At 45.7% G+C, this 27,184-nt stretch overlaps 1 protein-coding gene and 1 long non-coding RNA gene across 2 annotated transcripts in view; one reads left to right on the top strand and one right to left on the bottom strand.

Moving 5' to 3' along the window:
• GABBR2 (gamma-aminobutyric acid (GABA) B receptor, 2) overlaps positions 1-27,184 on the top strand; it is a 319,570-nt gene that overhangs the window by 263,376 nt on the left and 29,010 nt on the right. Inside the window, exon 13 of the mRNA XM_005870646.2 lies at positions 4,435-4,557. Within this exon, the coding sequence (XP_005870708.1) occupies positions 4,435-4,557 (123 nt within the window). The remainder of the gene's footprint in view (positions 1-4,434; positions 4,558-27,184) is intronic.
• Positions 16,668-24,644, bottom strand: LOC106726837. Its single transcript, XR_001362951.1, has 3 exons — positions 24,516-24,644; positions 23,349-23,501; positions 16,668-17,673 (listed from the first exon to the last, which is right to left on the bottom strand). It is a non-coding gene; the product is annotated as an uncharacterized LOC106726837 (long non-coding RNA).

The raw sequence follows: 27,184 nt of genomic DNA, 5'->3' as shown, positions 1-27,184 counted from the left end.
ACCAGGGGCTGCACCTAGGGATTGGGCCTGCCCTCTGCCACCCGGGAGCAGGCCTAAGCCAGCAGGTCATTATCTCCTGAGGGTTCCCAGACTGCGAGAGGGCACAGGATGGGCTGAGGGACCCCCCCGAGTGCACAAATTTTTGTGCACCGGGCCTCTAGTGTAATAATAATAGATAATAATAATAATAATAATAATAATCTGTTGAACAGTAACTGTAAGCAAAGCTCTAGTAATCTAACGTGGTTTGTGTAGTTATCATCCCCATTTTGTAGATGAGGACACTGGCTCAGAGAGATTAAGAGACTTACTCAAGATCATATAGCTAGTTGTAAGATGAAACTCAGATCTGGTTCCAGAACCTGGTGCTTCCTCATTCCTGGGTGCCTTCGCTCCCATCTCTGTCAGTGAGGATGGAGCGCTAGTAACTTGCTAGCCTCAGAGAGAGAAAGGAGCATGATATAACAGAGAGAAGGGGAAGCTGAAAAATAAGGAAGTCAGGGAAGCTGATGGGAGACTTGAGAGCTGGCCTTGCCTAACGTGAGGATGCTCTGGTGCTCAGGCTTTGTATGATCAGGTCAGTGCTATTTTTAAATTTAAAAATTTAGATCTCTTTTTAAAAGGCTATTTTAAATCACCTCTCCTTGACCTTCTATTGTGTATATGTGTGAGTATTTATCAAGTTATTCACAATCAGTCTCCCTCACTATCATGCAGGCTTCATGAGGATGAGATATTTATGTTTTGCCCATCCCTGTGCCTAAAATAGCTCACTCTGAGTAGGCACTAAAGTTTTTCTGCAATTAATAAATGAAATGTGGCTTAAATCCATTCAGTCACAAACACGGGCCAAGTGCCAGGCTTTGGAAACGGTGCCAAAAGGAAATGAGACATGTCCTTCCTCTTATTCTCAGAATCTTCCAACCAGGGATCCATCAGTGTGATCATTAGCCCTGGGTCTAGTAGAGCTGAGGTGCAATATCACATTTTGCCCCTAGATGTCACTGCCAGGCACATAAACAGAATTGCTCATTGTCAAAACCCAAGTAATGGTAGCCAAATAACACATAGCTGCCATTTGTTGAGCATCTTCTCTGTGCCAGACACTGTAACTAGGTGCTTTCAATATATCTCATTTAGTCTTATACCAACTCTGCAGCTTCGGGCTCAGTGATCCCAGTTTTAGAGGTAGAAATGAGCCCCAGATCACATTTGTCAAGAGCTGGCATTCGAATGAGATCTTCTAAATCCAAAGCCCATGTTCTTCCCTTGGCACCATACTTAGAGGTAATACATGAGCCTCCCTACTCCCTTTGTCCCTCTGCTCCTTGCCATTTTATAGATGAGAAGTGCAGAATGAGAGAGGAAGTGATTTGCCCAGGATCACACAGGTGGCAAGAGATGCAGCCACAAATGCTATCAGTGCCAAATCCAGGTCCACATAATCTCAAATTCTGTTTTCTCACTGCCCCGTGCTACCTCAAACTTCATACTTGAGCCTTAAAATTGGGAAGACTATCACATTTATCAAAGGGAAGTTCTGGTGCTCATCTTTGAAGGCCAGCTGTGCCACATGGATGCCTTCCCATTCGGGCAGCAGTGGAAGAGGTGCTGCATCCACGCTGAAGGGAAGTCTCCACCCCTTGCAGGTGACTCCTTCAGTGTGGCCACGCCCCATGTCTCTCAGCTCTTTCCCTTCAATGTGCCACTTCTTATCCAGTGTATACTGTGTAGTCCCAACAGGCCCAAGGTTTTGTGTGCTGGAGTGTAAGGTGTTCCACACTTCTGTACCTTATGTGAAGCGAGCAAGAGAAAATGGCACGACTGAGTAAGTTCAAGGTCCTATTGCCTCCTGGAAGTAAGACTATGGGACGAGCAGTAGGCCTTTGTCTCATGGGAAAGCCATGGCAGAGAAGGTGGGATCTGGAGGTGCTGGCACTTACTGGTGGGGAAATTTGGGGAGGGGAGGGGACTGAGAGGCTAAAGCCAGATGGACAGGAGGATGCCCAGTGTTTGTGGCCTCGGCATCCTCTTGTCCGTCCTGGCAGCCACTGCTCTGCATCTCGCCTCCTCCCTGCTCACCAGGACAACTACCCTAGCTTCTAACTGGTCTCCTACCGCAAGCCTCCGCCTCCAGTCTACCCCTCAGTACTGAAGACTGCTCCTATCACACTGATGCTTAAAGATGCTCAAACTTCCAGTGGGCCCTTGTGAGGCCCCATTATGTCACGCAAGCTCTCCCCCTCCACCTAGCCCTGTCTCCAGCCACCCCCTACCCACCCCACTCATGCTCAGCCACACGCAAAGCCTGAAGGTGAAAAACACAACTCAGCCACAGAGTAGGGAAAGGTTAAGCAGCAATGAAGTGCACTTGCTTGGGGAGTAGTCAGACCAAGCTTGGGAAAGGCTTGAATGCCAAGCAAAAGAGCTTGGCTGAACTTACCCTGTGCATGACGGGGAGTCACAGGAGACTGGAACCAGGTGGCATGACGTGGTCCCTCCCTCGGCTGCCATCCAGGAAGCTCCTCTGTGATGTTGCAGTGCTGCCTCCGTTGCCTGACGTTCCCTCCTCCCAAGCCCCGTGTCCCCCAGCTTCTCCTCTGTGAATCCACTTCCTCTCCTCCAACACCCTCTTGTCATCATCCAGGACAAGTCCGTCTCTCCTGCCGACCCTGGAGGGCAGCACCGGGGTCTGTCCATCTCTGTGTCACCAGTGACCAGCACAGGGCCTGGCACTGAGTGAGTGCTCGGGGCATGTTTTCTTAGAGCATCATCCATCAGCCAATGCTTATTGAGTACTTTTTTGCTGACAGGTGCTAAGAATGGGGCAATTAGCAAAAACCAAACTGCACAGAGCTCACAATGTAGTAGGATGACAGACATAAATCAAATTATCAGAAATATAGTGTGAAGTGGCTACTCGTGGGGACATCAGGGTAGGAGGGTGCCAGCAGAAAGGCTGGGGAAAGACCTTCCACAGGTCAGGCACAGCGTGTGCAAATGCTCGGGGACTCAAACCGCCCTGAGTGAGCATCACCCTGCGAGCCTGTCCTCCGAGTCCTAAGCTCCTCAGGCATTTCCTCCTTTTGGCCCAACTTCTCAAGGCTGGCAGGGTGTTGCTTAGCTTCCCCAAGGGCAAAGGTTAACTGGGTTTATGAAAAGCATCAGCGGTTCCTTAGATGCTTCTGGAAAACCTCAAGGAGGGGGCTTTGCCAGCGCTCGCCCCAGGTAAAGTGGTTTTGGTAGATTGGATCTCTTCAGCAATAACTCAGAGATACTTTCTTCCTGTTCTTTTCACGGTTCAGCTGCAAAGAGGTCCCTTGAGTTTCTATTTCTCCTTTAAAAATGGCTTTAATCATTAAAAGCCAGACCTGGTGATATTTCTTAAGCTTCTGCCTCAGCTTTGTTTATTTTTCTATAATCTTTTCTAGAACTACTTCTTCACATTAGCTTTTATTGGAGGAGGGGATGGTACATAAACATGCAATGAGTGAAACACAAGTTAGCTTTGGCACTGACAGCGTTTGTCCCCAGGCCAATCCCTACCAAACGGACAGAAAGTGGGGTGGGAATTTCATAGTGCAATAAAGATATCAAAGGCTGCAAAGACGGATGGAAGTTATATTTCTTCTTTTTATATTCCTTCATCTCAGTTCAATCCATCAAATTCCCTACTGCATGCCAGGCCCTACTAGGTACTGAGGGTACACAAATAAATGTTAACTGAGAAGGGCAGATGTGTATACAACTTAATATAATATTGGGTCGGTGCTGTAAATATTGGAGGGTATGGACCCTGGAGATAGGAGAAACATGGTTCCAATCTGGGCTTCACCTCTTAGTAGCAGTATTACTCTGAGCAAATTACTTAACCCTGCAGTAGCCTCAGTTTCTTCATCCATAAAATGGGAAAAACAAATGTGCGTCTTTAGATATGAGATGATGTATGTAAAGCCGTCAACCTAGAGGCAGGTTGTTCTTACTACTATTACTACTCCTGATAATGAAGTATCTGAACAGTGCTATAGAAGTAATTAGTTCTGCTGTGGGAGTGAAAGGGGACTTCATGGAGGAGATAACAATGGATCTGGGTCTTTAAGATTATTAGGAGTTTGCCAGACCGAAAGAAAAGAGTGTTTTGGACAAAAGAACCAGCTCCTAAATAGGAGTGGGAGGTGAAAATCACAGCAGGGCCACAGACTAGGAGTCGTCAGACTCCTAGTGCAGCGTGTGTGTAAGGGTGGCCAGGCCACGCTCGGGAAGGACCTTGAATGTCCAGCAGGGAGCTTGGCTGGTTTATCCTATGATGGAGTCTCAGGAGACTCTCCCACTGAGGGTGACCCGATTCCGTCACTCCCTGACCTGGCCCCTCACTTCTGTCTGGGAAGTTCTCTCTCTCACATGCACTGCATGGTGCTCTCACCCTCTCTGCAGATCATCAAGGACCAGAAACTGCTTGTGATCGTCGGGGGCATGCTGCTAATTGACCTGTGCATCCTGATTTGCTGGCAGGCTGTGGACCCCCTGAGAAGGACGGTGGAGAAGTACAGCATGGAGGTAAGCGCAGGCACCAGCAGGAGGGAGGCCCTCGGGACGCTGCTCCCAGACACCTGGGGACAGAGGCAGCCCGTCTACTCGGCTGCCCACGGTACACTCCTTGAGAAGAAATCAAGATTGTCACGGGGAAATCATCACAGATCCACATGGGCCCACATTCTCTATCAGGGACATCTCTTTATTTCTGCTTTCCTCCGTTTGATACCAACATTATTTCAGGAAGGCCAGATAGACCGTCTTCACTCCTGGGGGCGGTGGTGAAAGAACTTGTCTAGGTATATTGATATATGCAGAATTAAGGGGAAATGTTGGGCCGCTGATATGAATATATTTTCTACACATTGTAGAAATCTCCATTTATATGATCTACTGGTCCAGAAATTACATTGCATTGTTATTCTCTTCTTTAAAATCAGTTCCCTAATGAGTGCTCCTAGGGAATAAGCATGCTGAGAGCTCCTGTGAGGTACTATATGATTTTCAAAGTGATGAACAATAGACTTCTTTTTCCACATTTGATATCAGAAATTTTTTTGTTAAAATAAAGAACCTTACAAAAAAGTACTATTAAACATATATTGGAATAGTTTTGCATTCAGCCTTGCCCTTCACTCAGTGATCTTCCCGGGATGCTCAAGATTAGGGAAGATCAAGATTAGGGAAGCATATTTTTTGTTGATTTTCTCTGGAACAGTTAAAGATGCCCTAGGTAGAGAGAGCCGGCTGTGCAGGGTGTGCTGTATGCTGTGATTTCTCTATGGAGTAGTAAATTCTGATGAGAAAACTGGAATTTTTTCCATTTCTCCTACTGCATGGTTAGGGAAATTTCTTTGTGGCTTTCAGTGTGACTTCTTAAACTAACCTGGAAACCGTTGTTTTATGCATTGCGGCCAGAACCTTTTATCCTTCTGGACAAGAAGGTTTTCTAGCAAATAAGATGCCCAGCATCGTTTGTCTGGAGACAGACATGGTTTGCTCAGCACAGTGAGAAATTATGCAGTCAGAGTGGTGGCCGAGGATGCAGTTTCTAACAGCGTGGATTTAGGAGGGAGATTTAGGGCTGTGCGCCTTCGACTCATTGCCTTAGGTGTACATCCTAGGAGGAAGCAGACCCAACAGACCCAGACAGATCCAACACTGGCTGTGCCCATGATCAAGGGGCAGGAGCTCCGCTGAGGTCACCTGGGTAGCAGGCTGTTTCCAGAAGGGAGGTGCTATCTGGTCACCATTCACAGGTGGCAAAGGAGTAGTCCTGTCCCCCAGCCCACCCCGGGGGAATTCCTCATCCACCACTGGCTGGGCAGTGTGATCCCATTTTAATGATGAGGAAACCGCCTGGCTGGCATGGCTCAGTGGTTGAGCATCAACCTATGAACCAGGAGGTCACGGCTCATTTCCCGGTCAGGTCACATGCCCGGGTTGCTGGCTTGATCCCCAGGGAGGGACGTGGGGGAAGCAGCTGATTGATGATTCTCTCTCATCATTGATGTTTCTATCTCTCCCTCTCCCTTCCTCTCTGAAGTCAATAAAAAAAATTTTTTTTTAAATGATGAGGAAACAAACCCAGAGAGGCTATATAATTTAACCAAGATTACTCAGCAGGTTAGTGGCAACACTACTGACTACCCTCTCATCCACTACCCCACCCTGCCTTTCAACACATGACAGCACTTTGCATTTTTAGGGGTCTTCATAGACCTTTGGTCATTGGCCACAGATCTGTGAAGCAAGTAGGACAGGGGAGTGTGTCCACATTCTGCAGATGAGGACTAAAATACAGTCATGGCCGACTGAGGAAAGAAAGAGAGGGAAGAGAGGCCAGTCGAACAGAGCCCTCGGGAAGACCTGGAGTAGGGCAGGTGGACAGAAAACAGATACGGCTGGCTTGATGCTGAGCCCAAGGGCAGGCGAGGACATGGGCACGGCTACCTTCACTCAAGGTTAAGTTGGGGCTGGGCATTCACTAGGGGTCCCCAGGCTCCGGCTGTGGTGGGGAGAGGCTGTGGAGCTGGAGTCAGCCTGAGTCAGCCGACTCCAAAAATGGATCTAAGAAGCCTGTCCCCCTGGACCTTTTCAAGGCGGTCAGCCTTGTGCAGTCCGATTCGTTTAGTAAGTGATGGTTTGCTGTCATCATCTTCCCTTTCTTCCTTCCTTTCTGTAATAAGTCCTGCTGCTCTCAAGCTCTGAGCATAGAACCCTAGCCCTTGCCAGACCCTCCAGGGCAGTGATTCTCAAACTGAGGAGCTGTGGGCTGCCATGGAAGTGCCTCTCTGTATAGAGAGAGAACTGAGTCTGGGACAGGGGAGGGTCCCACCCGGGGCATCCAGGCCTTCCCAGGCCAGGCTGGAGGAGAGCCAGCTCTGGCTCTCAACTCAGATGCCCTGTCTCTGTGTTTCCCTCCAGTTATCTGCTGAGATTTCTCTCTAAACCTTTTCTGGCCTGCTCCTCTTTTCCTCTTATTTTAGAGTTGCCCTGTCACTCTGTTGCCATGGTAGCAGAACCCGTTGATTTGTTGAACCACAGGCCTGTCGATTTATTGTCGTTTATCCACCAAACAGCGCTAAGCTGTCATTTGTTTTCTGTCAGACCCTCATCTGTCAGACACAGTGTGATGACTGAGCAGCATGCCCAGGGGATGAGGAGTCCAAAATTCTCCCCGCGGGACTGTTTTTTCTAGGACCGCCAACAAGGGAGAAAGTCTACACTTGGGGGAGAGGTGATCAGAGATCTTTGTGGTCTGTTCCCTCTTCCCCTCGCCTGCCTCAGATGCCTTAGATTGTTCCGGATACTCTGAACACATCAGGATTCCACTCACAGCCCTTGCTCTGTGTTTCATTTTCAAGTCTGTGCCCATGCTTACCCCTTCTGGAACCTTCTCTGACAAGTAAATGAACTTCAGTTCCAGGCCCTGTGTTACCACCAGATTTACAAGCCGGCCTTTCTCTACTCCCGCTCCCTAGCATCCTGAACATTCCTCTGTGGGGACATTTCACATGCTGTTCATCTGTGCTGAGTGCATCTCTGACCCACCCCACTCATCCCTGCTGGACCACCAGCTTCTCCAGGGCCAGGCAACTTCTGAGCAATCTTCCTCACTGCTCAGCCCAGCACCCCACACACATCTTCCATCTTCCACTGGGGAGATCGAGGTGAGCACAGCAGCCATAGCCTTCGATTTTATGTTGCCCACAGGCTAGTGGGGGCTGATAGACATGTAAACAAATAAGAATAATTATTTTAGATTGCATAGGTTCTGATAAAAAAGAAAAAAACAGAATGAAGAGTTTGAGAATAACAGGAGAACCCATGGAAGCGATTCTCCCAGTGACGGTACATGCAAGTATCCAAGGGATGAAAATCAGATTCTTAAGGCCTGCTGGAGGCCTCCCAGTGCCCCATCCTCATTCATTGTCATGCAGTAAACATTTACATAGCTTCTGTTACGTGCCAGGTATATTTTCTCTCAGTCTATGTCTTGACTTTTCATTCTCTTAACATTGTCTTTTGCAGAGCAGAAATTTTTTATTTCAATGAAGTCCAATTTATCAATAATTTCTTTCATGGATCATGCTTTTGCTGTTGCATCTAAAAATTCATTGCCAAACCCAAGGTCACCTAGATTTTCTGCTGTTATCTTCTAGAAGTTTTATAGTTTTGCATTTTACATTTAGGTTTCTAATCCATTTTGAGTTAATTTTTGTGAAAGGTGCAAGGTCAGTGTCTATATTCATTTTTATTCACAAATGAATAAAATGCCTGCTTGTTCCAGCATTGTTTCTTGAAAATACTTCCTTTCTCCACTGGATTGCCTTTGCATCTTTGTCATAGGTCAGTTAACTGTATTTGTGTGGGTCTCTTTCTGGGCTCTTTATTCTGTTTCATTGGTTTACTTGCCTGTTCTTTCACTAATAACACTTTGTCTTGATTGCTATAGTTTTAAAGTAAGTCTTGAAGTTGAATAGTGTCAAAGTTCTCTGACTTTGTTCTTTAATGTTGTGCTAGCTGTTCTGGGTCTTTTGCTCCTCCATCTAAACTTTAGAATCAGCTTATTGATATCCACAAAGTAACTTGCTTTGTTATTGGGATTGCATTGAATCTCAATAGACCAAGCTGGGAAGAACGGACATCTTAACAATATGGAGTCTTCCTATCCATGAACATGGAATATCCTTCCATTTATATAGATCTACTTTGATTTCTTTCATTAGAGTTTTGTAGATTTCCTCATATAGATCTTATACATATTTTGTTAGATTTATACCTAAGTAATTTTGGTGGGTTTTTTTTTATTGCTTAAAGTATTACAAAGGGTATTACATATGTGTCCTTTTTTTTTCCCCGCCCTTGACAATCCCCTGGCCTCCCCCCCCCAGTGTCTTATGTCCATTGGTTATGCTTATATGCATGCATACAAGTCCTTCGGTTGATCTCTTACCCCCCTCCCTCCTGCCCCCCAACCCTCCCGGCCTTCCCGCTGCAGTTTGACAATCTGTTTGAGGCAGCTCTGCCTCTGTATCTATTATTGTTCAAAAGTTTATAATGGTCTCTATTATCCATGAATGAGTGAGATCATGTGGTATTTTTCCTTCATTGACTGGCTTATTTCACTTAACATAATGCTCTCCAGTTCCATCCATGCCGTTGCAAATGGTAAGAGTTCCTTCTTTTTTACAGCAGCATAGTATTCCATCGTGTAGATGTACCACAGTTTTCTAATCCATTCATCTACTGATGGGCACTTAGGCTGTTTCCAGATCTTAGCTATGGTGAATTGTGCTGGTAATTTTGGTTTTGATGCTAATATAAATAGTATTGTTTAAGTTCAAATTCCAATTGCTCCTTTTTGGTATATAGAAAAGCAATCAACTTTTGTATGTTAAGCTAGGGTTCTACAACCTTGTTGTAATTGCTTATTAGTTCCAGGAGGGTTTTTTGTTGATTCTTTGGGACTTCCTACTTAGACAATCATGTCATCTGCAAGCAATTTTATTTCTTCCTTCCCAATCTGTATACCTTTTATTTCCTTTCTTGTCTTATGTTTATATTAGCTGGAACTCCCAGTACAATGTTGAATAGGAGTTATGAGAGGGGGCATCCTTGCCTTGTTCCCAATTTTGGGGGAGGCATCTAATTTCTCACTATTAAGCATGAAATATAAAATAGTTCTGCTGGCCAAAGCCGAGAGTACCTTTGGGGAAGTGACAGGGAAGGCAGATGATGCAGACAGAGCCGGGTTGTTAAGGACCATGTGTGCTAAGCAGAGAAGTTAAAACTTCAAAGTTAAAGACCATTAATCAGGAAGGTGACATGATCAGATTTGCCCTGGCTGCAGGGTGAGAACAGATGGGGAGATGAGGCTGGAGCCCAGAGATGGCTCAGAGGTGGTCTTTGCTATAATCCAGGCAGGAGCTGATGGCGACTCAAAGCAGGGCAGTTGCACTGGAACAAAGAGAAGTAGGTGGATTTGAGAGATATTAGGTAAGCAGACATGACAAAGCTTGCTGATTGATTGACTCCAAGGGGTGGAAACATGGAGGCAGCAAGGACAATGCCCAGATCTCTGGCTGGTTGGTGGATGGTGGATCTCTTCAATGAGGCAGGGTGCAGAATGAGGAGTGGATTCATTTCTGAGCGGAGGGGCTTGGAAGATTTTATGCAGGGTCCTAGAACACAACGGAGCAGTTTGTCCAGTAGATGGAGACTCGAGGGAGGGGCACATTGAGGATGGGAGCTGAGGGAATGAGTGTGGTCCCCAGAGTGTGGTATAGTAAGAAGTGAAGATGTCCTCACTGGAGCCTTGGGAACCGCTAAGCGGTGATGGGAACAGGAGGAGAAGCCAGGAAGGGGACTTCAAAGTGGTGGTCAGAAAGGAAGGGAGTAGCCAGAAGAGCCACCCATGGGCGGGGGCACAGGCGAGAGAGCTATCCATGCAAAGGGGAAATTGGAAGAAGGAAGAAGTCTCCAGGGACAGATGTCCTAGTCCTAGACCAAGGCGAGGACTGACTGGTGCCCTGCCCATGACTCGGCCCCTTGCTGGTGCTTGGTGCGCCTTTGTTGCATCTCAGTCTTGCCTTCATCTGCTTTACAGTCTGATAGGAATATTGGCTGTTTCTGCACTTCAGATATAGCAGGTGTGGATAAATCTGCCAAGTATGTTTAAAGGGTTTTAAAATGTAATTTGTATTGTTGGAAAAAAGAGATAAAAAATTCTCCCATTTTGAACACCTACTCTACTAGTGGCGATGGGAGTAGGTGTTGGACATACAGGTCTGGAGTTCAGGGAGAGGTGTGGGCTGGAGATGGGAACGTGAATGCAGACAACATAGAGATGAGATTGAAAGCCTTGGATGAGAGCACCAGTGGGGGCCGGGGGCAGGGGTGAAACAGATGGAGGAGAGAAGAGGACCAAGGACATTCCCTCAACCACACACGCCAGTGTTTGGAGATGGAGGAGGTAGGAAGGAAACAGCAAAGAAGACCTGTAGGGAGAGCCACAAAGATAAGAAGAAAATAAGATAAGTTTGGTTTCTAGGAAACCAAACGAAGAAAGTTTCAAAGAGAAAGTTTGGATGAAGTGTGTCAAATGCTGTTTTTAGATCAAGTAAGATGAAAACCAAGAACTGACACCGTGTATGTGTGTGCATACACACACACACACCCATCTGGGACATTTTTTTCTTTTAAGAAAAATAATTTGAGTTAATTTCCCCAAAAGCAAAAGCAGTGCATACTGATGGTGTGAAGACAGCCTGTGAATCTAGGTGGAAGGGTGGTTTATTTTGTTCCCAAGCCTTCCTTCTGTACTAGGTCCCCACCAACACCTCCACTTGGCCATTCTGAATGGTTTTGAAGCAGAGAGGAAATGGTGGACAGCACTCAAGGTCACTGAACATTGACACCCAGGAGAGCCACAGGGCAGCCACTGAGGCCGCACCCTGAGGCTGCCTGCACTCCCTAAAGCCTTCGCCATCTGTTTCCCAGGCAAGCAGCAAAAGAGATGGGATTATGTGCAGCACAGTCACCCACGGGAACCATGTGTGTGGCGTTCACTTGTGGAAATAGCGGAAGGCTGTCTCCACAGACTACTAAGCAGCTCCACCAAGAATCCCCTGCACTCTGGGTTCTGTGGCTTTCTGGATATTTGGTCAGTGATCAAGTTAAGGGCAGTTTGGGAGAAGGGAAAATTGCAAACTTCCCTCTATATTCCATACTTTCACCAACCTTTTTTGTGGAAGCAAATGGGGGGGGGAGGGTTAGAAATCATGGACTACATTTGGCTTTGAAACTGGTGGCTTATTCCACTTGTTTCTATGGAAACAGATATTGGAAGAGGCAAATACATAGTTTTAAATAAGTTTAACTCTTATTTTCTACCTCCCTCTACAATTGCTCTAAAAACTCCTAAAGCAGACACTTTCTAGAAACATCTGGTATCTTCATAAAGCTTGTCTAAGCCCCATGTTACTCTATTCATTTGGAAATAAAGCGACATCAGAATGGCTAGGGTGAGCTGAGTGCTGAAGACCAGGATCCTCTCTGCTCTGTGGGCTGCTCACAGGCAGCCTGGTGGCCCAAGGCTTAGGATGCTGAGGGTCACATTCCAAATGATGGGTCATCACTACCCGTCCTTGACAGTGGGACAGGTCTTTGTCATTCACAGTCATCCACAGGGTATTAGATGGCCAAGCTGGGGCCCCAGCCAATTGCAGACCAAGTTCCTGTTAGCTGAGGGCCTCCTGGGTTGGCCTGACTCCTCTCAGGAAAGGGCTGCATTATCTGAAACTCTGATCTTATCATTCTGCTGTTTAAAATCCTCTCCATCTGCTAGAGGAGGAAGCCCACACTCAGCCGTTCAGCAGGCCCTCACGGATCTGGCTCCATGTCCCTCCCAGGCTCATCTCAGCCCCCTTCCTCACTCATGTGCTGAGCCATTGGCACTTCACAGCATCACGCTCTCCCTTACTCCATGCCTCTTTACGTGCTACCCTCTCCACCCAGAATGCTCTCCTCACCCTCCCCACCCCCCAATATGCTAACTTCATGTGAAAAATTCCTGCTTGACCTTCAGGCAGAGCTCAGAAGCATCTTTTCCAGGAGCCTTTGGACCAGCAGCTCCTTGGATGCCTCTGCCCAGGCCCCATCTCCCCCTGTTGCCCCTTTTCTGCTCACACCACTGGTAATTATCTGCCTGTGTACCTGGCCCCCCAGTTCATGACCTTCTCAGAGGCCAAGGCCATCTGTGTGTCCCCAGCACCCACTGGCAGGGCCTGGCTCAGATTAAGTGCTCAGTAAATATTTATTGAATAAATTGTCCCCTCCACCTAGAATTCTCTCCCCATGCCACCATATGTCCAACTTCAACCCATCTGTCTGGGCCCATTAAACCAGATTCTCCAAGAAATGTCTTTGCCGAGTCACAATTTAATTTAATATTACACCCTCACCTTTTATCAAGGGCCCATTTATGGGGCTAAAGCTTCCAGTTGAAGAATGATTCAGCATCTTCTATAAAGGACTGTTGTTCAGTGTGTGACTTAGTGCCCCTGAGATAAAGGGCCACAGGATAGATCCTAGCAGAATTTAGCACCAGGAAATGGGCTGTGCTCTCCCCATGAACTTGTGTCTACTTCCTTCCTTCAGTCAGGCAATTGTAATTCAATAAGCCACTCTCTTTTCTTTTTAACCTTGGCTGCCAGAAAGTTGGAGCCAAATTCAACACTCTGGGCAATGACCATCTTATCTCAGGTTCCTGGAGGATTATCTCTTGTACTGATCATTTGTGTTTATTTCTCTAACTGTCCTGCATGTTTGGGCTTTTACTGTGTGCTGCCTCAGGCCCTTTGGGAGAGGGAGCAAGATGTAAATTGCAGATGAAGTTATTAAAATGAGAACATTAGGTGCGATTTAATTGGAATGATATGCCAGAGAGACATTTTAAGGATGTCCACAGACATTGGCCTTCTGGCTTGGGTCCTGGCTCAGCCCAGGCTGTGGTCAGCTGTGGACCGTTATGGACAGATGGCCTCTGCCGGCCACAGCCGTGTTTCTGGAACACCTCGTGTCAGAGGCATCTTAGATTCGTGAGTGATTTAGTTTTATTTCATGTTCCTTGACGGCATCCCTTGTGCCCTCGGGATGCACTTGGGCTCCAGAGACCTCTCAAGACACAAAACAAAAGTCACAGCACCACCATGGGCACCAAGGGGACAGCCCTGAAGTGGGAGACTCTGGTCTCACCTGTTCAGTGCTCTCCAGGGGATGGGCTGTTTACTAGAAATTCTCAAGTCCATGGAGCAGACAGCTGGGAAACTGTCTGCAATCCTGGCATCTTCTGACCACTGTGTGTCCTGGTAAAGCCATTCCAGTTGTTGAGCAAATACAGCCCTTAAATTTTGATGATTTTTCCACACATCCATATGAGCAGAAACATAGGCTATGGCACCCACAAAGACTTTTCCTCTTTTTTGGTGGGGGAATCCAACCAAAGTACCTCTTTGTAAATGATGCATCAACCGGGCACTCCTTCAGCACTTATGTGGCCGCCATACTCAGGCTCCCTTTAGGCCTACAATCTGATAGGCAAGATTAGACACACACAGAGTGGCATCTTCTCTATGGCATGTGCCTGCAGACTGACTCTTGGTTTTAAGTTTGAATTACTGTGCTGAGGTACTGGCCTTCCTTTTCTAAAGTATGAGCTAGGATTGAATTCAGACTTAATGGGTGAAAAAATGAGTGAGAACATGTATTAGTCAGACTGTGCTAGGTTTTACTGTGGTAACAACAACAACAAAAGATGAGCAACTCAGTGGATTAAAACAGACTTAATGGGTGAAAAAATGAGTGAGAACATGTATTAGACTGTGCTAGGTTTTACTGTGGTAACAACAACAAAAGATGAGCAACTCAATGGATTAAAACAATAAAGATTCTTTATGCATTATAACACTTGTCCATGGAGGGTCAACTATAGCTTGGCCATAGCTTTTTAAGTCCAGGATATAGCTGGTGGAGCACCTTCTGGGATGGTTTTGGTAGTAGGGGAAAAGAGTGCATGACAGAGTGTACACTGACCTTTAGAGTTTCCACTCTAAAGTGTCACATGTCATTTCCACTCATATTTCAGTGGCCAGAACATGTTAACTCTCCATGCATGAGTTCAGTGGGGCAGGCAGGAACAGTCCTACCATATGCCCAGAGGGGAGAGAAAAGCAGATATTGGTGTTCAGCCATAACAACTGCTATAGTCAAGTCCATCCAACGTCCTATCGCTGTCACAAACATCGCCCTATCCACTAGAAAGTGAGTTTCATCAGAACACAGAAAGAGGGACGGTTATAGTTTATTTACTGCCGTATCCCCAGCACCTGAAAAAGTGCCTGGCACATAGTACACACTCAATAAATAATATTAGTTGAATACCTGAATGAATCTAGCCTTAGAGCCATCTTATGGGGTATTCTCTGAGTTCTGTCATAGTCCTGCAGACTCTACTGCCAAATCCTATCCTGATCCATCACTCTGCCCATCTCCACTGCTACCCCTGAGGTCCAAAGCACCACCATCTCTCATCACCTGGCATCCAGAAGGGGACGCTCTGAGCTAAAGCTACAGTTGGCACACAATGGACAAGAGGTAGGATAAGAATAAACAACCACCTTTATTGTTTAAGCCACTGAGTTGTTGTTTATTGTTGTTGTTACCAAAACTTTATAAGCAAGCTCTTGCTCCCACTCATTGCCCCTTCCAATCCATTCTCACATGGCAGAGGAATCTTTTTTTAGATATAATTCACATACCATAAAATTCAATTTTAAAATGTATAATACAGTGGTTTTATTTAGTACATTCATAACGCTGTAGAGCTATCCACTCTGTCTAATTCCATAAAAGTTTATCACGCCGAAAAGAAACCCTGTTTATTTAACCCATGAATCCCCATTTCCCCTTCCTTCCAGCCCCTGGCAAACGCAAACCTACTTTATGTCTCTGTGGATTTGCCGACTCTGGATATTTCATATCAATGGAATCATATTATATGTGGGACTTTTTTTATGTCTGGCTTCTTTCAGTTATCAGAATGTTTTTAAAGTTCCTCCATGTAGTAGCATGTTTTAGTTCTTCATTCCTTTTTGTGGCTGAATAATGTTCCCTTATATTGATACTAGAGTCCTGGTGCACAAAATTTGTGCACTCAAAGGGTTCCCTCAGCCCAGCCTGCACCCTCTCGCAGTCCAGGAGCCCTTGGGGGATGTCTGACTGCCAGGGAGGCGGGAGAGGCTCCCGCCACCAAGGCAGTGCTCACCAGCCATGAGCCCATCTTCTGGCTGAGTGGCGCACCCCTATGGGAGCACACTGACCACCAGGGGGCAGCTCCTGCATTGAGCATCTGCCCCCTGGTGGTCAGTGTGTGTCATAGTGACCGGTTGTTCTGCGGTTCAGTTGATTTGCATATTAGCCTTTTATTATATAGGATACCACATTTTGTTTATCCATTCATCAGTTGATGGATATTTGGGTTGTTCTCAATTTTGAATTCCACTACTATTAAGAATGCTACTATGGGCATTCATAACAAGTTTTGTGTGAATATATGTTTTCCATTCTCTTGGAAATGTGTGTGTGTGTGTGTGTGTGTGTGTGTGCGCGCGTAGAATTGCCTGTTCACATGGTAACTCTGTTTAACATTTTTAGGAACTACTAAACAGTGCCAGAGTGGCTGCACAATTCTTCATTCCCACCAGCAATGTATAAGGATTCCAATGACTCTGCATTGTCACCAACTCTTGTTATTTATCTGCCTTTTTTATTATAACCATCCTGCCGATGTGAGGTGGTATCTCATTGTGGTTTTGATGAGAATGACTATCAAATGACTAATGACATGGAGTATCTTTTCGTGTGCTTATTGGCCATTTGTATATCTTCCTTGGAGAAATGTCTTTTCAAGTCCTGTTTTTAATTGAATTGTTTGTCTTTTTGTTGTTGAGTTATAAGTGCTCTTTATTTATTCTGGATATTATACCCTTGTCAGATACATGATTTGCAAATATTTTCTCCCATTCTGAGTTGTCTTTTTACTTTCTCAATAGTATCCTGTGATATACACAAAATTAATTTTGGTGAAGTTCAAAATTTATCTGTTTTTATGTTTATATATTTTTATCTATTTATCTATATTTTCTTTGGTTGTTTGTGCTTAGGTATCATAGCTAAATAACCATTACCTGATCCAGGTTAGGAAGATTTATTACACTTGAGTTTTCTTCTGAGTTATATAACATTAGCTCTTATATTTAGGTGTTTGATGTATTTTTAGTTAATTTTTGTATATGGTGTAAGGTAGTGGTACAAATTAATTCATTTGTATGCGGATATCTAGTTGCCCAAGCACCATTTGTTAGAAAGAGTATTCTTTCCTCATTGACTACTCTTCTAATGCCTATTGAAAATCAATTAAGCATTGATGTATGGTTTATTTCTGGCCACCCAATTCTATTCCATCAACCCATATGCCTATCCTGATGCCAGTACCACACTGTTTTGATGACTGTAGCTATGGTAAGCTTTGAAATTGGAAAGTGTGTGTCTTCCAACTTAGTTCTTTTTCATTATTGTTCTGGCTATTTGGGGTCCCTTGAAATTCCAGATGAATTATAGAATCAGTTTTTCCATGTCTGCAGAAAAGGCAGTGGGATTTTCATAGGGGCTGCACTGAATTTGTATATCAATTTGGGAAAAATTACTGTTAACAATATTAACAAGTCTTAACTGGCCTCTGACATTCTGTCTCACCTCGCCCTGTTTCTCCATCACATCACTTATCCCTGGTGTTCTCGCCTGTTTTCTGTCTTCCTCCACTACAATGTGAGCTCCATGAAATAGGGCCTTGTATTTCTTGCTCAGTGCTTCATCCCTAGCATGGGGTCTGGCAGGCACATAGTAGGTGCTCAATATATGTTGCTTGAATAGACAAGTGAATGATGAGCAAAGGAATGCATGAGTGAACAAATGAACAAGCTTCCATATTATGACTCTTGTCAGCATTGACCACCTCTGACCAGGTGATGCAGTTGCCCAGCAGCTGGCTTAAATTATTAGATGAATATGTTGAGTCTGAAAAGAAAATTAAATAATATTTTAAAAAGAGGAAGGCTTTTAAATGATTTTAAAGATAGTTTAGATTTGTGGTTCTTAATCCTGGCTGCATCATCCAGAAGAGATCTTTTTTAAAATACTGGTACTCAGGACACACACACACGCGCGCACACACACACACACACATTCTGATTTCATTGGTTTGGAAAGAGGCCTGAACATTGGGATTTTTTAGAAGTTGCCATGGGTTCTAGTGTGCAGCCAGGGTTGAAACTGTCTGGACTAGACCTCCACCAATCTCAAGGAAGGGCCCAGGACTGCAGTTAGGATACCAAAGTTAGAAGCAGATTCAGGACAGTACATGTATAAGGCTAAAGCAGTGGTTCTCAACCTTGGCTGCACATTAGAATCACCTGGGAATCTTTTTAAAATCCTGATTTCTGGGCCTCATCCTCCGGAAATTCTGTTTCTTTGTTATGGGGTGGGTGGCCCCACCCCATAACAAAGAAACAGAATTTCCGGAGGATGAGGCCCAGAAATCAGGATTTTAAAAAGATTCCCAGGTGATTCTAATGTGCAGCCAAGGTTGAGAACCACTGGGCTAAAGTATAAGAGAAGAAAAGCCTAAATCCAGGAAACCTGAAGTCCACATGGTGTCTTCCCAACCCTCACCCCCACCCCAGCTGGAGAACGTGATGGTGACAAATGACATGCAAACTCAGAGAGAGGGCCACCTGGCAAGGTTCACCTGTGCAGACCCCACAGAGCTTAATGAGCCCCCAGTGTCATGTTTTTCTGAAAATCCTTAAATCATCAGTTAAATAATTGTCTCCCCAGTGGAAGACAGAGAGCAAGGAATAGGAAAGAAGGAGAAGCTACAAGATCTCTATTTCTGCAGCATTGTTCACTGCAGGAGGGAGGTAGAGGGTGAGCAAGTCCAGACCAGAACTTTAGGCAAGTTAACACACTGCCCTGCAGTTGCAGGAAACCACCAACCACAGAAACCACAAAGGGCCAGGGAACCACAGTGTCCAGGCACCTCAGCACCCACAGTGGCTCTGAAATGGAACCACTAGCCACTTGGTGAAATGTTCACTATTTTCTGCCATTTTAGTTTCTCCTTAAAGAGACGGTGGGTTCAACTCCAAATACTGAGTCATTTTGACCTTGACATAGGAGAGAATACTTAACATGACCCAAAGATGCTCAATTCAGTTTAGAGGACACTGATAGAACTTGTGGGCCCCTCCTAAGAGCTCAGGAGACAGCAATCATCTTGGGGCTGCCCAATTCTCAGTGCCCAGCCCCCACTCCTCCGTCCTCCAGACTGGAACCCTCACCCCAGGTCTACACCACTTGGGTACAGGTACTCAACGGTTGGCAAACACATACTGTAATAACAAGAGTGCCTCACATTTCTGCAGCAGGCAGTTTACAAAGCACCTTGACATCCCCACTTTAGAGAGGAGAAAACTAAGGCTGAAGAGGTGAACTCACAGGCCTGAGATGACCTGGCTACAATTGGAACTGTCCCCAGCCAGGCCATGTGGTGCTAGATAACTGGGGATCTGTTCAGCTGGGATTGGTCTATTGGCCTATTCATACTTCCTGCTTCTTTCCACATCAGTTCTGTGTTCTACTTGGTTTTGTTTTAAAGAAACATTCTCTTCATTGATGCTTTCAAAATTATTAGCCTCCATTAAGTGTGGATGTTTAACCCTCTTTCACATCTGTGATTATCTGGGTGCTGTTGCATAAGAGTGAAGCACTTATGAGCAGATATTCAAATCTGGCTAATTATATCTGAGGGCATTGTGCCCCAGTCCAGCCTCATCCTCAGTAGCCATCTGCTCAGCATCTATCCAGAGTTCCAAAGAAGCTGTATAGTCTTGGTAACAATAATGGCAATAGCTTTTGTTAAGTGCATACTGTGTGCTAGGCACTGTTCCATGTGCCTTACCTTGTCAATTCAATCTTCGAAGCAACCCCATGCCGTAGTTACCATTTTTATCCTCAGTCTATAGATGAGGAAACTGAGGCACAGAGGGGTTAAATAACATGCCCACAGTCACACAGCAGGTAAATGGGTAGCATTTAGCCCTTCCTGGTCAAGCAAATGGACTCTGGAGTTAGGCTTAACTTTAAATCCCAGCTCAGCCACTGACTGTGTGAAGTTAGATAACTGTAGTTGGTTGAGTTGTGAGCCCCCAAAAGATATACCCACATCCTTAACCCTAGAACCTGTGACTATAATCTTACATAGTAAAAGGGTCTTTGCAGATGTAATAAAAAATTTTAGGACAAAATCATCCTGGATTACTTCAGTTGGCCCTAAACTTAATGAAGAGTGTTCTTATAAGAAGAAGAAGTAGAGAAGATACAGGCACAGAGGAGAAGGTCATGTGAAGATGGAGGCAGAGATCAGAGTGATGCAGCCACAAGCTAAGTTGTGCATGGAGCCACCAGAAGCTGGATGAGGCCCAGGATTCTCTCCCAGCGCTTCAGAGAGAGCACAGCCCTGTGACACCTTGATTTCAGACCTCCGGCCTCTAGGACTATGCAAGAATAAATGTCCACTGTTGTGAGCCACCCAGTTTGAGGAAAGTTGTTATAGCAACCCTAGGAAACTCATATAGTAGGTGACTTCGCTATTGAGGGCCACAGTTTATTCATCCACAATATGGATCTAGATATTATAATACCCACCTTATAGGTCTTTGGGGAGAATTAGAAAGGATAGTGCCTTAAAGGACTTACCTGTGCCCAGGGTGTCAATGAATGCTAGCTGTTACATGAAGCATCATTTGTTATCTGGCCCTTGGCCACCCTGCCTCTGAGTCTTCTCAGAGCTAGTCCCTCATCTTGCTATTTTCCTGTATCTGGGTCCTTGTCACTGGGCCCCCTGAGACCAGACCAGCATGGTCCTGGCTCAGGAATCTCAAAGGAATCGAATCCGACTCCCAGACACAAGCTGCAGACCCCACTCTGAGCCATTATCGCCAGAGCTGCCAGAGCGAGACTATGAACATCCACGCATGGTGTTTTCATATTTCACCCAAGAAGTCATTTACATGAGGCAGACACAGAAGGCTCAGAGAATTCAATCGAGAAAGGTAACTCCGGGCTGGAGTGAGTTCTGCCAACGGGTATGGAGGATTTTCCTATGTCTGCTCATCTCTTTCTTCCTTATCTGCGTCTTACAGCAGACAGGAAGCTGGCTGACGAGAGATGGTGTGTTCATACCAATTATTAAAAATATATGGAAGGCTTCTGGAAATGCATTCCCATGCCAAGGAAATGCAATGTGTTCACCAACCAGGCTCCTGCACTATGAGCTTTGGAAGAATGATGGGGTAGCCATAAACACTACAATCTAAGATTTTGATCCATATCTGCCACCTCCTAGCTGTGTGACCTTGGGTGAGTGACTCACCCTCTCTGAGCCCCAGTGCCCATAAGGAAATACCTATTCCTCCCTCACAGGCTTACCATGAGCATTAACTGGGACAACATGTTCAAGTGCCTAATGCTAAGCCTGACCCACAGGACTTCAATCGTTGTGCCTTCTGTTCCCACTCCCTGACTCAGAACCTCCTGACTCCATAAGGAAATTTTAAAAACTACCTTGCCAGCCTCCCAGGGAGGTCTTAAAGAGCAGTGATACATGTGGGGTAGGTTTACACCTTCTAATGCACATTCACCTACTCCACTTCTTTAATCCTCACAATCACTTCAGCGGAGAGAGCTTTGTTCCTATTTTGCAGGTGAACACATGTTGGTACAGAGTCAGTGATGGGTTCTAGAACACCCAGGTAGCATGAGCCCAGGGGGTGGGGGAGTATGGTGCCCTGTTGGTGAGACAGGCAGAGGCCTAAGGCCCAGGGCTCAGGGCATGTTGATGAGGGAGGCACTGTAGCCCCATGACTATGCAGCTTCCACCTGAGGGCCCAGGAGGACCTTGGCGCGCCAGGAACAGAGCTGGAAGATGGCCAAGGAGGAGGAGGAAGAGAAGAGGCCTCCAAGGAGGGTCACTGTTGCTCTCTTAATAATCACTTGTCTGTGTAACTAGTGTTGACTCAGAATTTCAGAACTTGAAATGAATTAAGAAATCACCCAAACAGACCCCTCATTTCTTTCATGGGGAAACTGAGGCACAGACTCACCCAAAATCCCAGAGCCCAAGACTGTCGATGAGCTACCATCTTTCACCTTCCTCAGATGCCTGCTCCAACTTCCTGCTCTTCTCGAAACACCCCAGGAACCAGACACAGGAGAAACAACATGATGGGACTCGAGTTTGGTCTGCCTTTCTTAATGAAAACTTTGAAACATTTTCTGAACTTTTATGTTATCAGGGAGCTTTTCCTTGGGTGGATTGCCATGGGGGGATAATAGTGGTAACAGCTGACCCTGTTGGAGCCATTCACTTGGGCCACACACTGGCCTAGGGGCTTTACACAAATCTGTCCATTCAGTCCTCAAAACTATGAAGAGGTACTATGTTTAGACCCATTCTACAGATGACAACAATGAGGTTAAATAGTTGCTGCAGGTCCCAAGTGGCAGAGTTGGAACTAGAGCTCAGGCAGTCTGGCCCCAAGATTGGCACCCTTCACCACCTTGCCTTTGACCATACCACCTGGCACAGGTCTCCCATCCTAGTCTAAGCACCTCCCACATTCTCAGTGACTGGATGGCTGACTGATTGCTTGAGCTGATTATTTTGCCAGGCAGAAGGTCAACAGCAAATTCTAGGCCCCAGCCTCACTGGTATTTTTGCAGTTAGTCAAGGCCTATTTATTACTCAGAGAATATTTTGGGGTCTGTGATGAAAAAAAATGCAAAACTTCATTTCACTTCCCTGCTACACTGCTCTTTTTTTTTTTTTAATAGCCCTCTCTTATCAGCCTCCTGGCAGCTTTTGCGTTTCCTGTGCATGTTAATTACTTTATTAATTACGTTGATATCTTTGGTTCTGCCCAGCATATCTTGGTGCTTTTTGTTTCCAATGTGCACCCATTCTGCCTTGTTCGTTGGCATATGCATGCCCAGTTTCCGTTTCTAAAAGGGATTCTTTGAGCCTCGGTAAACACATGGCTTTCAATTAGTCATGCAATCATCATTCCCGTTTTCATCTCAGCCACGTCACTAATAGAGTGTTTTTAACATTCTCCCAAATAGAGGCGCATTGTGTGAAGTTTCTGACATTGTTCCTCAATCCTGTTTTCTCTCCAGGTTACAGCTCAGAGAACCTCACAACCTAGGACTGAGTGACATGATGAACAGGAAGATGTCAGGGGTGGGGAGGGGAGTTGAACCCTGGGGTAGACAGAGAGATAGGGCTTTGTGAGATTAGATTGGAGGGTGACTTAAGACCAATCCTGGGAGGACTTGAATGTTAAGCTGAGAATTTCAGACTTTAACCTAAAAGCCAACATCCTCCCAAAGCTTATGACATAGAATATTAATCCTATTAGCTGTCCCAAAATAAAAGGGAATGGGGGGATTCCATGATCCAAAAGTTTAAGAAATCCCAGAAACTACACATCTGCCTCTTAGGCTTTAACAAGTTAAAGGCTCTGAAAAGTCCTGTAGTTTAATGTTTTAATTATAATTTTTAATTAGCATTTACAAAATTTCTTTGACCGTGGAGCCCTTTCTCGGGGTGCATGTTTACATTGACATATTCTGACCGTAATTTAGGAAGTGCTGCTGGAGGGGACGAGGAGCCTTGGTGGATTTTGAGCAGGAGGGAGCCTGCTTAGAGTCTGACTGTGTTGAAAGGTGGCTCTGGCAGGCGATCCAAGTGGGGGAGACCGGAGGCAGGAGGAGAAATGAGGCCGGCCCTGAACAGTTCAAACAAAATGAAATAAGGATCTAAACCAAAGTTTCAAATGTTTCAATGTTTTCTTTCCATTTTATTTCAAGCTGCATTGTTGTCTTAAAATTGGAAAATCAGTGTTGCTATAATAAATCAGAGCACAAGGATTTTACTCAGGCATAAAATCTGAATGAGAAAAGCAATCTGTGCGATCTTTCATCTTCAAAGGAAGCATTTAGCCCAACAGGGTGTTGGAACACAATAGCCATCTGTTTCTGCAAATCACCAGAGTTCATAGAGGCTTTCCAATCAGATAGACCCAGAGTCGGGTCCCAGGTCCATACCTTAGTGGCTCGGCACAAGCGGCTTCACTTCTCTGTGTCTTCGTTTTCCCATGCAGTAAAGAAAAACAATAATCCTTTTCTCATAGCTTCAGGATTGCATGAGGTGACATGTGCAAAGTCCTTAGCACAATGCCTGACATGTGATAACATACAAACAAATGTAATTGCCCTTCTATATCCTTCTATATTAGTCAGGATAGGCTGGGCTAAACTGCATTAATAAAGAACCCCTAAATCTCAGCGACAAAATGCATCAAAGGCCTATTTCTCTCTCATACAAAGTCCGCTTGTAAATCCAGGCGGCCTCCAGGGGGTCCCTCCTCCATGAGGCAGCTCAGTGATCTGGGCCCAAACATGAGGCCACACACAGATCTCTTGACAGCTCTTCTAAGCTTCAGCCCACTGGGTCAAATGTCACTTCCTCCCATAGCCCATTGGCCAGAATTAGTCATGTGACTCCTAACTGTAAAGAAGCTGAGACTGTGGGTGAACAGAGGGGATGTCAGGGGAGCGCCAGCCTCTGCCACTCCTTCATTCCCTTTGGTCAGTCCACCGAACCTCTCTGAGCCTCAGTTTCCTCATCTGTAAAATAGGCTGATACTTCTGTCCTACCTTGCATGGGATTGTTGTGGGGGCATATGTGATTATGTATGTGGAAAACGCTAAGTTAACGTTAGAGATGTTTATATGCTTACTTTTAGCTGTGCCAAAGCTGTGTCACATCTTTGGTTCATAGGAAAAACATACAACTTCAATTCTTCTTAAATCTACATTCCTGTTCCTTTATTTAAAGATTTTTAAATTGATTTTTAGAGAGAGAGAGTAAGGGAGATGGAGAGAGAGAAAGAAGCATCACATGAGAGTGAAACATAGATCAGCTGCCTCCTGCATGCCCACTATCAGGGATGGAGCCCGCAACCAAGCATGTGCCCTGACCGGGAATCAAACCAGCAACCTTTCGGTGCGCAGATGATGCCCAACCAACTGAGTCACCCAGCCGGGGCTCTATATTCCTGTTCTTATTCCCCAACCCTGTCTTGGCTCTGGATTTCCCACTCCTCCTGCCCTGCTAATTTGAGTCTTTTTAATTTAATTTAATTAATTTATTTATTTAGGTGAGATTATTATGACCACGCACCAGTAGCCTTTAGTAGCCTGTTTTTGTTTTGTTTTGTTTTTGTTTCTTTAAAAATCTTTATTATTGAAAGTATTATTGAAAGTATTTTTTTCCTCCCATTGACCCCTTATAGCCTATCCCTACCCCCTGCTCCAGGCCTCCACCACCCCATTGTCTGTGTCCATGGTTATGTATATATGCATACAAGTTCTTTGGTTGATCTCTTCTCACCCACACCCACCCACCCATGCCCACCTTCTGAGATTTGACAGTCTGTTCCCTGCTTCTATGTCTCTAGATCTATTTTGTTCAACAGTTTATTCTGTTCATTAGATTCCACATATGAGTGAGATCATGTGATACTTGTCTTTCTCTGGCTGGCTTATTTCGCTTAGCATAATGCTCTCCAGGGTGGCGTATTTTGGGATTGCCCATTTGGTGACACATCCTGCTTGGAAAAGGAGACCCTGAAATGTCATGAGGGATGACAGGTCCACCAGGGCATTTCTCCTGGGCAGCAGAGAGAACTCTTGGGTTCTGCATCACAGGATATATGGTTCTTAGATCCCTAAGGAAAAGCAGGTGTGTGTGTGTGTGTGTGTGTGTGTGTGTGTGTGTGTGTGTGTGTTCCAAGCACCAGTATTCCAGGTGCATAGGGCTCTAGGCACGGGAGGGGACACCACTCTTGTCCTGTTCAGATCCCCTTGGAGACCAGGGGGAGAAAGTGTGGCTAGGATGGAAAAAGAATAAGAAACTGTGCCATGTAGGAAAGAATGATGTCAACCCACAAAGAAAAGACTCAAAAGGGCACAATCCCTGTCTCTAAGCTTCAGAGGGGCTGTCCTGGGGCCAAGGGAGGAGCAGGGCCTAGAAGGCAGAGCTGGAACCTGGGGAAAGTTCTGGTGCTACAGATTTCAGCTTAGGATGAGGAAGAACATATCCCAAAATGAACTGGGCTTCCTTAGGAGGTAGTGAGTCTCATCACCAGAGGTGTGCAAAGAAAGCTTGGACGAGCTCTTAGCATGGACTGCACACTGAGGAAGGGAAGGGAAAAACACTTGAGTGTCTTCAAGCCCAAAACTTCTGTAATTTCACAAAATAGAATAATTGAATGGTATGACCTCAAAAGACATTATATATATATTTATATGTATATATTCGTTCTTAATGGATGTGTGTGAGATGAGTTGAGAACAGCTTTGAAGTTATAATGAATTGGAGCATTATGTTCACCCTGAGGACTTCATCATTGGTGCAGAAGAGAAAGCATGGGCAGAGGACAAGGAAACTGGCCCAGACACACAAGCCCTGCTACAGAGTGAAGGGGCACGCACATGCTCCCAGGGCCTGTGGCTGCCCGGGGACTCGAGCGCGCACAGCCAGCGGTGGCACAGCACCAATTACAACATCCTATTTTGGAACAGTCTTTGCAACACTGCACTTTTGGGGCTCCCAACCCGTGTGCCTCCCTGAATGACAACAGGCAAATGAAATGGATGCCTTGTTCTTGTGCGCATTACCGTAGGTGTGTGTGTCTGGGCAGTGTAGTCTTTTGTCTTCCGGGCTCTTGCTTGATGCTCAGAACAACCCTCAAAGCAGGTGACTCCAGCATTTCTCAGAGGAGAACCTGGGGCTCAGAGTGAGCATGTGATGGACCTGGGTCCCAGCCCTGGTCCAGAGGCAAAGCCAGCGGCTATCCATTACCCAGGGCACTGCAGTGTTACCCTGCTGCCTTTTAGCCAAGGGCAAACTGAAATCTGAGCTGCAGCAGGAATCACAAGAGGGAACACTTAAGGCTTGTCCAGGCAGCCAGCTGCCTTTCTCCTTGCTGAGCTGAGACTCTTAGAATTAGTCAGAGTTCCAGGGAGGAGCTCGAACAACGGAAAAGGCCCTGGACTAGGAGTCAGGACACCCATGCCAGGTCCTCGGGTTTCTTGCTGTGTGACCGTGGGTGAGTTACAGCCTATTCCTGGGCTCAGTGTCCTCTACGCAAAATGGGAATGAGACTGATGGCCCTACTAAATGCCTAGGGTTGTCAGGCAGATCTAATAACATTGAAAACCATTAGATTGAGCACAGGTGCACAGCAGTGGTGGCCTACAGTAGCTCGTCCAGGATCCCACGTGCTCCAGCTTCCTGACTTAGAATATCTTCGCACCCTCGTCCTGTCACCTCCCATCTCACACCAAGCAGGGAGTCGTGTGAACTCCAGCCTGGCCATGCACTGCGTTAGCAGCGGACCCTGTG

This window comes from Myotis brandtii, unplaced genomic scaffold, assembly GCF_000412655.1.
Source record: "Myotis brandtii unplaced genomic scaffold, ASM41265v1 scaffold320, whole genome shotgun sequence".
NCBI lineage: Eukaryota > Metazoa > Chordata > Mammalia > Chiroptera > Vespertilionidae > Myotis > Myotis brandtii.
Note: the sequence above shows the minus strand (reverse complement) of the source record. Positions and strands in the feature narration are given on the sequence as shown.